Source organism: Leptinotarsa decemlineata, unplaced genomic scaffold (assembly GCF_025532065.1).
Source record: "Leptinotarsa decemlineata unplaced genomic scaffold, Ldec_3_MD MMD2_tig00026336_RagTag_RagTag, whole genome shotgun sequence".
Lineage (NCBI taxonomy): Eukaryota > Metazoa > Arthropoda > Insecta > Coleoptera > Chrysomelidae > Leptinotarsa > Leptinotarsa decemlineata.
This window is the reverse complement of record NW_027412692.1, coordinates 13,804,034-13,820,093: the sequence shown is the minus strand read 5'-3', so window position 1 is coordinate 13,820,093 and position 16,060 is coordinate 13,804,034. Positions and strand designations below refer to the sequence as shown.

At 33.0% G+C, this 16,060-nt stretch overlaps 2 protein-coding genes across 2 annotated transcripts; one reads left to right on the top strand and one right to left on the bottom strand.

Annotated features, from left to right (window-relative positions):
* The first annotated feature begins 830 nt into the window (after positions 1-830).
* Positions 831-2,715, top strand: LOC111504000 (Ribosomal protein S10b). The gene is made up of 3 exons (XM_023158464.2): positions 831-984; positions 1,172-1,372; positions 2,395-2,715. The coding sequence occupies exons 2-3, from the start codon at positions 1,173-1,175 to the stop codon at positions 2,666-2,668; spliced, it is 474 nt and encodes a 157-aa protein (XP_023014232.1). The 5' UTR covers positions 831-984; position 1,172; the 3' UTR covers positions 2,669-2,715.
* A 3,413-nt stretch (positions 2,716-6,128) lies between these two features.
* On the bottom strand, positions 6,129-7,388 carry Taf12 (TATA-box binding protein associated factor 12). The gene is made up of 2 exons (XM_023158431.2): positions 7,069-7,388; positions 6,129-6,651 (listed from the first exon to the last, which is right to left on the bottom strand). The coding sequence occupies exons 1-2, from the start codon at positions 7,262-7,264 to the stop codon at positions 6,254-6,256; spliced, it is 594 nt and encodes a 197-aa protein (XP_023014199.2). The 5' UTR covers positions 7,265-7,388; the 3' UTR covers positions 6,129-6,253.
* Between the last annotated feature and the right edge of the window lie 8,672 nt (positions 7,389-16,060).

Genomic DNA, 16,060 nt, shown 5'->3' with positions numbered 1-16,060 from the left:
ATGAATTGACGCAAACTTTTTCTATGAAATCGACTCTTCAGAAATGATATTTACTCTGATGTCTCTAACTCAGAAAGTTTATTGTATAAGTTTGAAAATATCCGTATAGGACGAAACTGCAGTAACGTTAGTTACAAATAAAAGTGGTAACAAACTTAGAAATTTTCATTTCTCTTTTGATTACGTCAGTTATATTTCTACACTTATTTTGTTCTAGTTAACCTTTCAATATTCAGTTATGGAGAACTTAATAAGCCTTTAGAGTATATACACATGCATATATTCAAAATATCTTATGTATAGTTGAAAGAAAATCATCATTGATGATTTTGAGGCGAAAGCCTTAACCAATTTATTCTTCCTGATGAAGTGTTAATATGTGAATTTCTTGATTTATCTGTCAATCCCCACAAAGGTTAGTCGTCTCGCAGATGTTTCTCTGCTGTTGAATTAGCATGAAACATTTGCGAGACTAATCTCTGTGAGGTTTCGTCTCCTACTATGGTAGACATGTCTGAAGTGCTTGAGTTGTTTCCAACGGAGAAACTACAATATTGAATTTGTCTCCGATTTAAAATCATCATTGATGGTTGTGCCTTAGTTTCTCATAATTGGTAATAATGATCGTGTTTGTCTGAAATTGAGGGCGGGTAGCCAGATTCACCTAAGGCGTACACTCTTTGATCGAAACATATTGTACATAATCGTGTAGAATTTCTCGAATGACCATCAAATGAAACCCAGTAGGTTATTTTTTTGTAATATCTATAAGAAGTACCTTTTGTGTTTCAAATTCCATTGTGTCTATATAATTTCAATGTCAATGCTCAACGAAATTTTTTACCGGCAGAAAATCTTTATGTCATAGCCCATATTTGAGCTGTGCCAGAAGAATAAGAATAAATAACAAGAAGAAGAGTTGACGAATTTCATGTTCTATCTTACTTCTTTTTAGTTTGGTAGCTTCCAAGATAAGAGCGTCAAGTAAGTAAAGTGAATTTTCAAATTTATCTAAATCATCAATTGTGATTTTTTTTAATAAATAAGTACTCATCTTTCATCTACTCGAAATCTTCAAATTCTACATTTAATTTTGGGCGAAAACTTTGAACAAACATAAAAAGTTATCCTAACCTATTACCTACATCTACATTATTTATTTTAATTTCAGGATGTTGATGCCAAAAAAGAACAGAGTTGCTATCTATGAATACCTTTTCAAAGAAGGTGTTATGGTTGCCAAGAAGGATTACCATGCTCCCAAACATCCTGAACTGGAAAGTATTCCTAACTTGCAAGTTATCAAAGCCTTGCAGTCCCTCAAATCCAAGGGATATGTGAAGGAGCAGTTTGCCTGGAGGCATTATTATTGGTACGTCGTAATGGTCTAGTTTAGTAAATAAATTGGTCTAAAACATTTGTATATGAACTAGAAAAACATGTAGCAATTGTACTCGTACTGTAATGGTGAATTTATGCGCACTCCATTAGCAAGTAACAATCTTCAATTATATGCTGATCTCATCACTTCCCAATGGACGTGTTTATGCAGAAAATTTAACAATTATAGAGTAACAAGCGAAGAGTTGAAGTTGCTCAACTTTTAACTTTCTTATCTTTTTGTCGCAGATTTTTTACTTGTAGGTAGGCCTCTATTGTGTAAATGATCGCTGATGGGCCCATTTCAGGGCACAGTCAAAATGAGGGATAACCTAACCTAATAATTTTTGAATATCAAAACATTGTAGGTTGTGTTGTGTTAATTTTAATTGTTTGTTAAATAAGGTTTTTATAATCGCTGAAATGTAAATTGGTGATGCTGCGTTAAAAAATATACAATAATAGATATAAAATAGTGGATGTTACAGATTTTTTTCCAATGAAAACTTGAGCGCTTGCTTACAGAAAGCATCAATTCCATCTTTTTTGTTGATCCTTGCTAATCAATTGTGTATAAATTCAGCTTCAATAATCAAGGCAAAAGAATAAGTGTTTATTTCATAGATACCCTCGTGAATAATGATGAATTCCATGAAACTGACTTTAAAATTGAGTTGTAAATGTAGCTGGAGCATGTCCACCCTTTTTACTTGCTTGTACTGGTTACTGTAATCTTTTCCTTTGAGGTAGTTGAAACTGGATATCGGGATTGAATTTCTGATCGACTCGTAAATCATAGTAATGTTTTTGAATATGAAATGTTTGTCTTTAAAGTACTTGAGAAAGCTATTGTATCGCGAAATGTATTTTGCAGTTTTGTAAACCTTTTTTATATAAATTTTCAAAATCAAATTTGTTTGTCAAGGGTTAGTAAGTTCAGTATCTTCAGAAGTTGTCGGCGTTTATATATTATCGTTTCCTCTTTCAATAACATCGTTCAATTGTAATTTGCAGGTATTTGACAAACCCTGGCATAGAGTACCTGAGGACATTCTTACATCTTCCCCCTGAAATTGTCCCGTCCACCCTCAAGAGGCCTGCACGTACAGAGACAACCAGACCACGGCCCACTGCTCTCAGGTCAGAAACCTCCAAGCCTTCAGAGGATCGTGCTGGGTATAGAAGGACTCCTGGAGGTCCAGGAGCAGACAAGAAGGCCGATGTTGGGCCAGGAACTGGTGACGTTGAATTCAGGCAAGGATTCGGACGTGGTAGGGCTCCACAGTAATCTTGTAATTTTTTATTACTAAGCAAATAAAAATGTTTGAGATGTAATGTGTTCTTGAATAATTTCGTTCGAGTGTGATTGAAAACTTGGGTTTTGCGAATAACTTAAAAACTAATGGAATCATGTGACTCTGAATTGACAGAAACTCTCACTTTTGATTTGAACTGCTTCAATTGTGATAACAAAACTTCCACAATTTCTGGGAGTACATCCAACTTGAAATGAGTAGAACATGTGCAGTAAACTAAAAAATACAGTTTTATAATCTCAAAAATTGAAAAGGCAGTTAAAATGCAGTACATGCAACATATCTTACACTTTATTCTTGAGTATGACATCAAAAGTACATGTTGATGGACTATTTGTAATAAAATATTCATCTCAACTACCTACACCATAGGTTCTGGTAAATGCCTGCCGGAACTACTTCCCTGGTTAATACCAAGCTGGATGTTGAATTATGTCCTACAGATATTTATGCAAGATACATAGTTTCGTTGATATTTCTACTTCTTCCAGAACCATGCTGAAATTATACGGGTATATCACCTACATACCGGTTTCAAGGTATTATGTCACATCAGTGCAGGAAAAATCTGACCCAAACAGTAAAGTGCCAGGGACTCATGCCTTTTGCTCAGTTTTGGAATGTCACATATTTCTTCTGGATTGACTGAACTCTCTTTGAAAGTTGCTGTAATTTCTTCAAATGTTGAGGAAATTAGAGAAACTTTAAAATATATCAAAAATAAAAAAACACACGGGATTGACGAAGTATCCATTAAACTTTTTGAAAATCTTTCCGATCAGGTTCTTCATATTCTGGCGGATTCAATGAATGTGTCTTTCACAACTGGAACATTTCCTGGCGGCCTGAAAACTGCTTTAGTTATTCCTATTCACAAGGGGGGTGCAGCGAACGAGCCGTCAAACCTTCGACCAATTTCTCTTATACCATCTCTATCGAAACTTATAGAGAAACTTGTCAAGAAAAGAATGATATTCTTCTTTACAAAACATAATATAATAAACAATGCCCAATTTGGCTTTCAATCATGTAAGAATACTAGCGATGCTATCTTTGACTTCTTGGAAGAGCTATATTTAGGCCTAAATCAAGGCGAGGCGGCCGCTGCAGTATTCTGTGATTTTTCTAAGGCCTTTGACTGTGTAGATCACAGAATATTGCTGAAGAAATTATTTCTTTATGGTTTCAGAGGGCCAACCCTCGAATGGTTCAGCTCTTTTCTCTCTGACACAAATCAAATTGTCAAGGTAGGAAATAAAACATCCAGTCTCTCCAAAATATGCCGTGGAGTTCCTCAAGGATCTGTTCTAGGTCCTATCTTATTTCTCCTATATGTGAATGATCTTCCTAACATCAATATTGATGGTAAAATTACACTATTTGCAGATGACACCACTTTATTGTGGCGTGGAAAGGATTTGGTTTCCTTGAAGAGTACCATTGAAGCTGATTTAGAAAAAATTAAGTATTGGTGTGACTCAAACTCACTATGTTTTAACTTCAGCAAAACTAACATTCTATCATTTAAATTTGTGCATGGAAATTTTTGCCTTCAAACTCATATGATAGAAAATAAACAATCTGCTAAATTCTTGGGAATTTGGATTGATAACTTTCTGAAATTTGAAGATCATATAAAATATCTGAACAAAAAACTTTCATCTAGCTGTTATGCAATTAGAGTTATCACTAAAGAACTGGGAGCAGCTGATGGTAAAACTGCGTACTACGCTTTAATCGAATCTCACTTGAGATATGGTGTCGCCTTCTGGGGGTTTTGTAGCAAACAGTTACTACAGTCTGTTTTCGTTTTGCAAAAAAGAGCAGTGAAATTCATCTACAAAGCCAATATTAGGGACCATTGCAAACCCTATTTATCAATAATAAATTACTGACTGTACACTGCATTTTTATCTTGTAAGTAAGTCTCATATTTAAAAGAAGAGAATGCTATAGATCAGAAAATACCTACTTTACCCGTCAAATTCACGACATACCTCTGCCTATTCCAATAACAACGTTAACAAAACATTCTGTTTTGTTTGAGAGTCGGAAGATCTTCAACCATTTACCTACCGAAATGAAAAGTAAAGTGAACTACAAGGTATTCCGTAACCGTGTAAAAGAACTTTTGCTCTTAAAAGCGTATTACAGCTTGGTCGAATATTTTGAAGACAGGCTTTGAGACCAGCTTCTGATTTAGGTTTTATTTTTTGAACTTTTTACAGTTCTGGAAATTTTACATAACTTCGACTATTATATTTTTATTTTGTCTGCACCTGTTATTTTTCTTTATAATTACTTGATAACTTGTATTTCATATATATATATATATATATATATATATATATATATATATATATATATATGTGTGTGTGTGTATATATGTGCATATATGTGTTATATATGTGTATGTATATATATGTGCATATATGTGTTATATATGTGTATGTATATATATATATATATATATATATATATATATATATATATATATATATATATATATATATATATATGTATGCTATTTTGTGTAATAGTATTGTTTTCATATGCTTTGTCAATAAGATTTTTTTCTTAGACAATAAAGTACAGTGATTGATTGATTATTACAGCTAAGGTGAGGTTTTAATAAAGAATCTACAGTATAACATTAATTTTCAAACTACTAGAAAGTATTTGAGCTGGTGATAGACCAATGGAATTGGATTGTTTTTGTATTTTAAAAGATGCAGCCATTCCCACTTCTGACACCATGTAACGTCTTCATAATCTCGTAGACAAAGCTTGGGTAGTAAATACTAAGCAGACAAAAAGGAACAACTCAGGAGCTCCTTAATAGATAAAGATAAAAAATATGAGTAAGTCAGTTAAAAAGCTATGGCTATTAGATAGAAATTGTTTGACTAACTTCCTGAATTGGAAGTCATTTATATTAGCAGATCTTATGTCCATAGGCAAATGATTGTACATTTTTCCACTGTTGTAAAATATGGAGTCTGGTGATGTTTTTAGTTGGCACAGTGAGTTTCAGAGTGTGTCTGCTGTTTCGGGTGTTATAATGAGAAGAGGATGCAGTAAAATTTAATATATGCTTATTTATTAAACATACAATGCTGCGATTGTCCACTATTGCCAACCCAACGCTCTGTATGCAAATATGGATATCTTACAATAGTATCTGCACAGAAAAAGAAAAAAATTAGATTGTTATCATTCCTAGACTAATTTCATACTAGATTCTGAGAGGCGGTTATAGACCTTGAAATCCATGTAATATAGTAGTTACATCTTCTCGATACTTCCTTCGGTGAAAGGGTTTCCACCCCGTATGTCTGGTAGAATACATGGTTTTAAGATTTTTTAAAAGAAGTTATTCCACATGAAAGTACTTTCTCCAAGTATTGGTGACTGGATTTAAAGAAAAATTCCTTTCATCATACCAACATTGTAATTCGTAAAACTAATCAAAGAAATCGATAAATCAATACTTAAATTCTAAACTTGAAAACACTTTTAATAAAAATAAAAACTTTGTGGACACAACTTCCCCAGAACTAAAACTTCTTCAAAGTTCTCCTGATCAAAGCAATTCTTTGTTTATGAGCTTCTGTAGTCAAGCTTCGTTTATATGGCCTCAACTCGTCAGTACCAAATCCAGGTGTCCACATATTATAGTTACGATTCAAAAATTGCTGAACATCTTTCACCTCGATGGTGTTGGTGTGTCGATTTTTTGCAATTAGTGCAGCACCATTCAAACACCTATCTACAAATTCGTCCACGTAGTTCAGAATAATTTCTTCAACTTCCTCTTCCAAATTTAAAGTCTGGTCTGTTTCTCGAACTAGATCTTGGAGCCGTTGCTTGGTCAAGAGCTGAAGAGGCTCACTTGAGGACCCAATTTGCTGGACTGCTTTTGGAATTGAATTGGTGTTTTGTACCATGGTCGTGCCTAAAAAGAACAAGTATTGATTATCAGACTCCAAACATTCGTAATGGAAATAAAACATTCACAGGAACGTTGTACAAAGTAAGATATGAAAGAGTACTGACATAAAATTTGGCAAACATTTTAAAAGTTGTTCCTCGCTTCAATCGAAAACAAAAGCATACGTGACAAGGTTCTTGCAATTGAGCATGCTTGTCATCTCCCGAAAGCAAACATTTTGAGTAGAAGTGTACATTCGAACAAAATCCCCACAAAACAAAAGCGTATCGTTCAGCATATATATATGCTTGTCTAAGATATCAACCTAACTAATACCAGCAGTTTGCAACCTAACTAATACCAGCAGTGAATCAAGAACACAGCAGCACTGCCTCAACTTTAGTCAAGTTTCACAATTCATGAAAAATTATGATATGTTACCTCCAACAGAATCTCCCAAAGATAATCCTGGTTTCATATCCACACTGTGGTCGTTCGAATTGGTGTGGGAAATAGTGTTCACAACTGGAATACTATTAGCATTCACATTGGTCATTAATGTGTGAGTAAGTGGAACTTGATTAATAACTAAATTTTGTTGCTGAATCATACTGTTTGTTAAATTAGGAACGGACATATTTACACAATTTTGTTTTGGAAAATGATATTAATAAGTACTACTTATAATTACTCCGACTTCAGATTCTTCAGAACCCTATTTCTCAATTATTTACAAATAAACGTATTTGATATTTGACAATTAAATTCAGAAAAATAGAACTCTGTGAACTGTGACAGATATTCTTTGTTTCGTGCCGTGCATGTGTCAAGTCATCAGTGTCACCAACACATGAAAGTTGTATATGCCTAGTTAAATATTCTTTATACTTATTTCTCTTTATTCTTTCCAAAAATCTTCGTACACCGTTTCGTTAATTGTAAAAAGAATTCAAATGCTGTTTCATAAAATCAATTCATTGAGAGTCATATATTTCTTGAAAAATCATAATAAAGCGGAAAGGCTTATTACGTACAGCTCATTATGAGGATGCAAGAATTTTGAATATCAGAGAGATTTATACATATCAGACTCTTTGCCATAGAAGAACCATAGGAGATTGAACAATCAGAAGGAATATTCAATGGCAGCGCCTTTGATCTAAGGATGTCATTTTCGGTGACCTCCATTTTGTTAGAACGAATAGTTTGAGCGAATTTAATGGTCCTACGACGATAACTTAATCTGCGATACAGAATAATGAATTATTCTTCTTGAGATCAGAATTACCTGAATGGGTAATTTTATGTCTTTGATGAATACGACTGAAAGTATTACAATAATATTTACAGTATCATAAAATTGATTCCTACAATACGAGTTCACATAACTAGAATTATGTTATCCTAATATTGTCCACAGATGATGTCATATAATCGATATACGTTCCTACCACTAACTTTCTCTCCTACAGCTAAATTTTGACGTATGAGTTGATTAACTGTTATGACTCAAATATGTATGAACCTTTCATGCACATGATTTTATGCAACATTCAGATACAGACATGGCTTGATGCGCCTGAATGGAAGTAGAAACCAAAAACATTGAGAGAGAAACTCACAGGCACTCTAGTTGTAAGATATAATTGTGAATTATGTGTGCTAGAAAAAATAATATTAGTGCCAACGATTAATCAAATGAGTACTTTGCTGAATCTTTTATATATGAAACTGCGTTGTTGAGCGAGAGCAGAGTTAGTGTATGATTTTGGCAGTTCAGAGTCTATTCATACTATATAAGAGAAATTACGAAATGTCAAAAATTTTGGGCGCCATTTTATGACGTCATTAGAGGAAAAATATCGTTGAAAATCTACATAATCCGTTAGTACACCATTATAATCTTCCAGATATATATATTTGAATAATGCGTTATATACTTCAAAATTCATATATTAGTATCATATTTAATGAAATGAGACAATCATCTGAATATATCTCATGAAAATTTCGAATCAAAGCGATTCAGGTTTACAAGTTCTTGTACATTAAATACTTTTGAAGGACTAAGGAACCTTAATAAAAAGCTGCGAATATGGGGAAATACAGACTCTCCTACATATATTTTTTGCCTGCTCTAATAATTCTCACAATATACAAATACTTCCTTCAACAATTCAGCCTCTTACCTTCCACGATATCTTTTTCAAACATATCAACATCTAACATACTAACCATATCCAAATTTCTCATTGCATCCAATATAAAGCTGTAGTTACCAAGACAAACTTGATACTTGTGCGCATGCAGTGCTTCGTCAATCATGACCTGATCGTAGTGCCCATACATGTAACCGTAGTGCATCACCTCACATTAGTGTTTACGTTTACACTCTAGTGCAGTCGGACATCGCTTGTTAATTAACTTTAAATTACACTAATTGGGCACTACCTGTAGTAGCAACATGATCCTGGAACTCCTGGCTGGATAGCCCTGGCAGCTGAAGCTATTGAAGAAAAAAATAAGAAGAAATAGGGTTAGAAGTAAAAGTTCTAAAAAATAATTTTGGTTTCCAAAATATAAATCATAATTTACATCTTATATAATTCTAATTATATTCAATAATAGGTACAAAGGCATATTTTTTTACAAGTTATTCTGTTAAAAAACTACTGATCCTATGTAGTCTAATTGACAAATTCTAGATGTGCCATTGATGTAGCTAGTAAGGGCATTACCCAGCGAAGAAAAAAGCAATAAAAATTCAATGGAAAGCAAATATAGAAACGAAAAATCTTCCTATAAAATACCTTAAATCTCGCCTTCCTAACTTAGCTGTACTCTTCAAAATTTATCTTTCTTCCCTCGACTTGGATGTAATTTTCTTTGTCGACCCGGTCACTACATAGATATATCAGAGACAAATTATAAAATATCTACAATAACAATGCATTTTGGAGCATATTGTTATGTAAATATCTTCAGTACATCCAGATTAATATTTTTCACATGGTTCGAAGTTATTTGTCATTAAGACAAATCGATTACAACCTCTGGTAACTACAAAAATATTTTTCAATCTTTTTTCATCACTAATAACGGGTATATTGAAACAATAATCATAGAATAAACAATGTATTCGAATACTCAAAATTCACTCAATATGCTTGAACATTTTTCAGTACTTTAAATTCACAGAATTCAACTGAGCAAGTTCTTAGTTATCTAAAGATAAAATCATATTCACATCATTTAAATAAGAATCACTAGAATTAACAATGAACAAATACAATAACACATAATTTAACACAAATAGGTCACAGACGGATTTGAGTATTTCCTTAAAAAATACCAGAATATCACAATTAATATATATAATAAATGTGTAACTGATCACTATTTGTCTGAGGGGTTTTGCATGCTAATTTAAAAACTGGCTCTACCGATTTGGATGCAATTTTCATTATTCTAGAAATCGCACGTTAAAAGGCACGACCTCGTTGATCCTCAACTCACACAATTTTCGACGAGACTTTCGACTTTTAAAAATTTCAATCATTGCTAACTCAGTTTTTTCAATTTTGATACAGTTTTTGATTTTCCTCTATTTGTCTTCCCAACAAATTTTTTCCTATTCAATTTTTTCATCCTTATTAGAATCCTTTGCTTGATAAATGCCTCTGTAACTTGTACAGGAATTTCAACTTCATCTTTCAAACATTTCAACAGTCTCTTGACAATATTCTTTTTTGCTACAAAAGTGCTTTTATTGATTTTATGGAATTCATTATCCAATATTTCAACACATTTTCTAAGTTTTGTTGAAGGCTCTGCCGAACCAACATGAGTCGGTTTTGCATAGGAATGCTCATGTTTCATTGTAAGCGAATCCGGAAATAGTTTGTTAAATTTATTGGCTAACCACCCAGAGAGATCTTCAACAGCATCTTTTTCCATATATTCATTAGTCAAAGTTTCAGACGGTGATACCGAATAATCCAGTTTTTCAACTTCTTCTGAATTTTCTGGTGGAACAAGTGTTATTTCAGCTTTTCCCAAAATGCTGCTACTTAGAATTGTCTCTTCATTGTCTTCACATGGTAATGTATTGGTCCCAGGTATTTTCTCTAAAAAATACGATTTGAATATATTTTCACACATAGATCTTGATGAAAATCCATTAAAACATATTCAGAAAATACACTTTAATGTGAGATTTCCACTTGAAAGTTTTCCAAAAGGTTGAGTTTTAAACCTTTCTCTTCCAAATGCAATACAATGAAGAGCAATAAAAGTAAGGATTTTTATGAACTAAATGTGAATCTCTTGAAATTAGTAAAATCAAATATCTCCTTTATGTGAATTGCTAAATAAAAGTATACAATTAGGTATTTATCCAAATTGCCTCAAAATTTCAAAAGTTGTGCCTGTGTTTAAGAAAGGTGATCCAAATGATATGGCCAATCACAGACTAATTTCATTACCCCCTATATTATCAAAAATTTATGAGAAAATACTGAAGTCAAAAATTAATAATCATCCTGAGCAAAAAAAATGTTTCCACAAATTCCCAGTTTGGATTTCGAAATAATAAACCTACAACTCTCGCAATAAGTAAACTTGTGGATACTGTAAATTATGGTTTCGATAACAAGAAATTTGTTGGGTGCCTGTTATGTGATCTGTCTAAGGCCTTTGATTGCGTCTCTCATGATATCCTCATATCAAAGCTAAATCTATATGAAATTGATGATAAACTACTAGGGCTTATAACTTCCTACCTATCTGACAGAAAACAAATTACTTACTTCAATAAAAAATGTTCAAATTTATCATGGGTAGAATATGGGGTTCCTCAGGGCTCGGTACTGGGCCCGCTACTGTTCTTGATCTACATCAATGACTCACCTGCGGTGGTGCCAGACATTGAGGTGATCCTCTTTGCTGATGAAACAACATTGATTGAAACAAATCTCTCCGTAACTAATTTAAAGGAAAAAAATCATGCAGGCACAGTTGAAGGTTGATGATTGGTTCAACTGTAACAGGCTTTGCTTAAATGACTCAAAAACTGACTATATATTCTATGCTATTCTAGTTACATAATGTTTAGTATCATTCTTTGGAACCTGATAGACCTGGTTCAGAGCTTTCTTCTGCATTTTTTTAGAAAGAATTGAATCAATAATATCTACTTCATAACCGTTATTGGCAGCAATATGTTCAAAAGAATGATACTAAACATGTAACTCTAACTTACTTGACTTGAAGCTAGCCTACAGAACAAATAATAATTTGAGTAAATTCATTAAAAACAACAAATATAAAACTCCTGTGTCGAATAGATCAGGAGTATAAAAGTTAACTTAAAGTTCGTGTTCAAAATTTCACATCAGACAAACTGGAAGAAGTTTTTCAAAAAGAATAAAAGATCACAGAAGTTTTTGAATGGAAAGACCAATTCAACTTTGCGAATCATCTTTTGAAAGAAGAGCACAAGTTCAATCACCATTGTCATACTGCATTTGGATCTTAAAAGTAGGCCAACAAGATGGTTTCTCAGAGGGTAAATCCACTTGTACCAATCTTGCTCTTTACACAAACTACTTAACTGAAAATCTTGAGAGGAGGCTACAGGTTGACTCTGTCTATACTGACTTTTCCAAAGTCAACCACGGCCTACTTATATCTAAAATTCGAGCCCATTCAGGTTCCATCAGGTGTACCACAGGGATCTCATATGGGCCCACTGCTGTTCAACTTGTTTGTATCGAACATACAGTTTGTTTTGAAATATTCAGAATTTCTTATGTTTGCTGATGATCTCAAACTTTATCGGGCAATTACTTGCCGGGAAGATGCTGAATTAGTTCAAAAAAATCTCGAAACCTTTTTCATGTGGTGTAGAAATAATTTGTTATTGATAAGTGTCAAATCATTACGTTCGCTTAAATTAGAAGTCCAATATTCGTTGAATATACATTGAATAATATAGCTCTTAAAAGAGTAACATTTATTCGCGATCTGGGAGTTAAATTTGATATCCAAATTAATTTTAATCTTCAAGTATTAGAAATTGTAGCAAAAAGTCTCAAAATGCTAGGTTCTGTGTTGAGAATTTCTACTGATTTTTCAATTAAAAGAAAAAAGATTTTATATTGTGCTTTCGTAAGATCCATTCTTGAAAATTGTTTGGTTATAAGGGACCCATACAATAATATGAATATCAATTTGATTGAGAATGTTGAAAAGAAATTCTTAAGGAATTATGCTTTTCACTTTGGCATTCAACAAAATGAATACGAGTACAATCAACTCTAAACCAAGTTAAATATAAATTCATTAGAAGATAGGAGAATTTTTATGAACTTGAGTTTCCTCTTAAAATTAATAAATAGTGAGATAAACTGTTCAGAACTACTTCAACTAATAACTTTTCATATTAAACAAAAAGATACGAGAAATCCTGACATTTTCCATTTACATTTTTTTCCATACTAATCATGCTTTGAACAGTCCGATGCCTCGCATTTTGAAGCTGGGAAAACAGTATCATAATAACTTAGATCTGTTTAACGTATCACTTCAGGTCTTTAGAAATCAATTGAAAACGCTTTGGCGTTTTCAAAGCTTTTCTTTACCTTACCATTTTCTTTGTAAGTACCAGATTTGCTACATCTTTTTCCTTGTAAGTACCAGAATGGTTTCTTCTTTTAGTAATATAGTAACTAGACATAAAGATTTATTGATATTTTGTATTTCAGTTCGCTAAATGTTTTGTAAAATTGTAAATTGTAGTGTAGACATCAGACATGAGTATTCAAAAATACTCTGTAGTTCCCCACACTGTTAAAATATGTTATTGTGAATTGGCTTTGCCATTGAATAAATACCTAAATATGATAGCTCAGATAAAAACCATTATTCATCATTCTCCAGTCTAATGAGTTGTTCCTAGTAGGTAAATAGTTTAGGTAATGAATTCAGCATGTAGAAACTCATCAGGTAGTAATGATTCAAATTATTCAAGTTATTTACAATTATGTTTTTACTTTTTCTTTTATAATTGATCAACCAAAGAAATAATTAAATATTATTATTATGAAGGCACGACACAGAATTTGTACAAACAGCATTGTGACGCCTGAAGATGCTATTGAATAGCGAAACACATGTCGCGGTTTTGTGAACTTTCAAGTGTAAATCTCACATTAAAGTGTTTTTCAACTAAGATCTCTATTGAATTATTTACCTAGTGAAACCATTCTCAACCTATTTATAATATTCATGGGACTGAGATGGTCATCAGAACGACCTCTTGTTCTCAAAATACCAAACAAGTCTTCTAAAGCCCCCTGGTTCAATTTACTGGTGAGAATGTATTCTATCTGGTATTCCTTCTTCATTTCTGCAAATAATCCCTGCAACGACCTGATAGAGATCAGCATCAACTTCTGAAACCTCTGCAAATCAGTTTTTCCAAAGCATTTCATAGTGCTGATAAACTGAAACATTTCTTCTAATTTTTGGTTTTGGCTTTCACTACTCTCATACGGTTTTTCTTTTGAATTTCGAGAGCTCATAATTTCAAACCAATCGTTCGTGAGGTGAATGAATTGTGCCACTGTCTCACTTTCTTCTGAACTGTAATACCCTCTCAAAGCTGTTGCTGTCGATTGCGATAGTAGCTGACGAACCAATTCAATGTTTTGTTCATCAGGACTGTCGGTACAGTTGAAATGATGTTCAGAGAGATTGTGTAACGAACTGATTTCCAGTTCCTTAAATTTATGAAACATATCTTCTAATAATTCTTTTGTGATCATTTTCCCACTGGCAAGTTTAAAACCTACAAACACATTTTATAACATAGAAATTGTATTGATGTATTGAAATACATTGATTTTTCAAATGTTATATACAACTGCGGGACTGAGTCATAGCCGGTGAGAAGCCCCTCCCTCAAGATGTGCAGTAGATGTGTAGAAATCTGTTATCAGCCTGTTAGATTATTCGAACCATAAATATCCAAATTCGGAACCGTGAGTATTCAGTTAGTGATGGAGTTTAAGAGTAAATTGCATAAACATATTTTAAAAAGTCAAACTCATGGATATACGATACGATTTCTCCCACCGGCCATGACTCAGTCCGGTAGCTGTACTACTGTTAAAAAAATGAGTGTGAAGTAAATAAACATATCTATTTATCAATAATTACTCAAATACTGACTTACAATGTGTACATCGAGTACCGTAAATGTATATTTAAAAAAAAATACTTACCTGTACGTAGGAACGAGTTTCCCAAAATTTTCAAAAGTTGGGGACTGTCAGCAAAACAATAGATATTCTTTTGAGTAACGGGATGTTCGAAATGTACACGATCTATATCAACTCCCAAATTGGAAACGATCCTCTGATTTGAAGGTCCACAATACCCCACAATTGCAACTACTTCATAACTTATTTCATGTAAAGCTACTATCACTTCCATGAGTAAAGTGCTACTCATGCTCTTATCAAAGCTAACGTAAACAGGTTGCTTCCAGTGTCCGAAAACGCTTCGAACCATCACAACTTGGACATTTTTATGGGGTCCAACAACTTCGTCTCTTATTTCGTCATATTCGTACAGAGTGGAAACCTTTATTTCATCATACGAAAGTGCCACAGCTCTCTCCTTTTTTGACATACTTTCTGCAGCAATACCCATAAATTTCAATACATCAACAAGCATACCCGATGATACATTCATTTTTCTGCAATAGAGTTGAACAGTTCTTAGATTTGGCAACGGAAAATTATTGTTTTTCAAAAATAAATATGCCCTTTTGCTGAAATATCTTAGTGTTATTGCTGTCAAGATATCATCTCTGGACCACTTGACTTTCTTTTTGATTTTCAACAATGACTCTAGTTGAGCAGATGATAGTGTACCAGTCAAAGTTTCTTTAATTTTTTGGTTGAATTCGCCAGGCGAAATGCTTTTTGAAAGCTCTTCTCTCTGGTTTTCAATAATTTTATCTAATTTTGTGATTCTGTTCCTCTCTTCTGATAATTGATTTCCCATAGTTATAATATACGACTTCAACTGATCATTCAGACTTTTCTGTTCTTTTAGTTTATCTCTCATTCTGGCTAATTCATGTTTCAGTTCCTTTATTTCTTCATTATCATCCAGTACAGATGAATCGTCATCAAAATTAACAGTTATTGTTTCAACTTCATATTCTGGAATTAATGATGAATCATATTTTGAGAATTATCTACATAAAATGCAGTACGAACCTTGCTCAGGCGTTAAGGGGGTTTCTTGCTGATATGTTTCATGTTCATCTTCATCATCATAGGATGATTCCCGCCGACTTCTCTTGGATGGAACAACTGCAATCAAAATCGATCATATAAAGACAATACACACATCAGAAGAT

What these genes read in the sequence shown, in the direction of transcription:
- LOC111504000 (XM_023158464.2), top strand. Translation starts at nt 1,173, where the DNA reads ATGTTGATGCCAAAAAAGAACAGAGTTGCTATCTATGAATACCTTTTC. An exon ending in GCCTGGAGGCATTATTATTG is followed by an intron (nt 1,373 to 2,394) that starts GTACGTCGTAAT and finishes TGTAATTTGCAG; the next exon opens with GTATTTGACAAACCCTGGCA.
- Taf12 (XM_023158431.2), bottom strand. Translation starts at nt 7,264, where the DNA reads ATGTCCGTTCCTAATTTAACAAACAGTATGATTCAGCAACAAAATTTA. An exon ending in TTTGGGAGATTCTGTTGGAG is followed by an intron (nt 6,652 to 7,068) that starts GTAACATATCAT and finishes TGTTCTTTTTAG; the next exon opens with GCACGACCATGGTACAAAAC.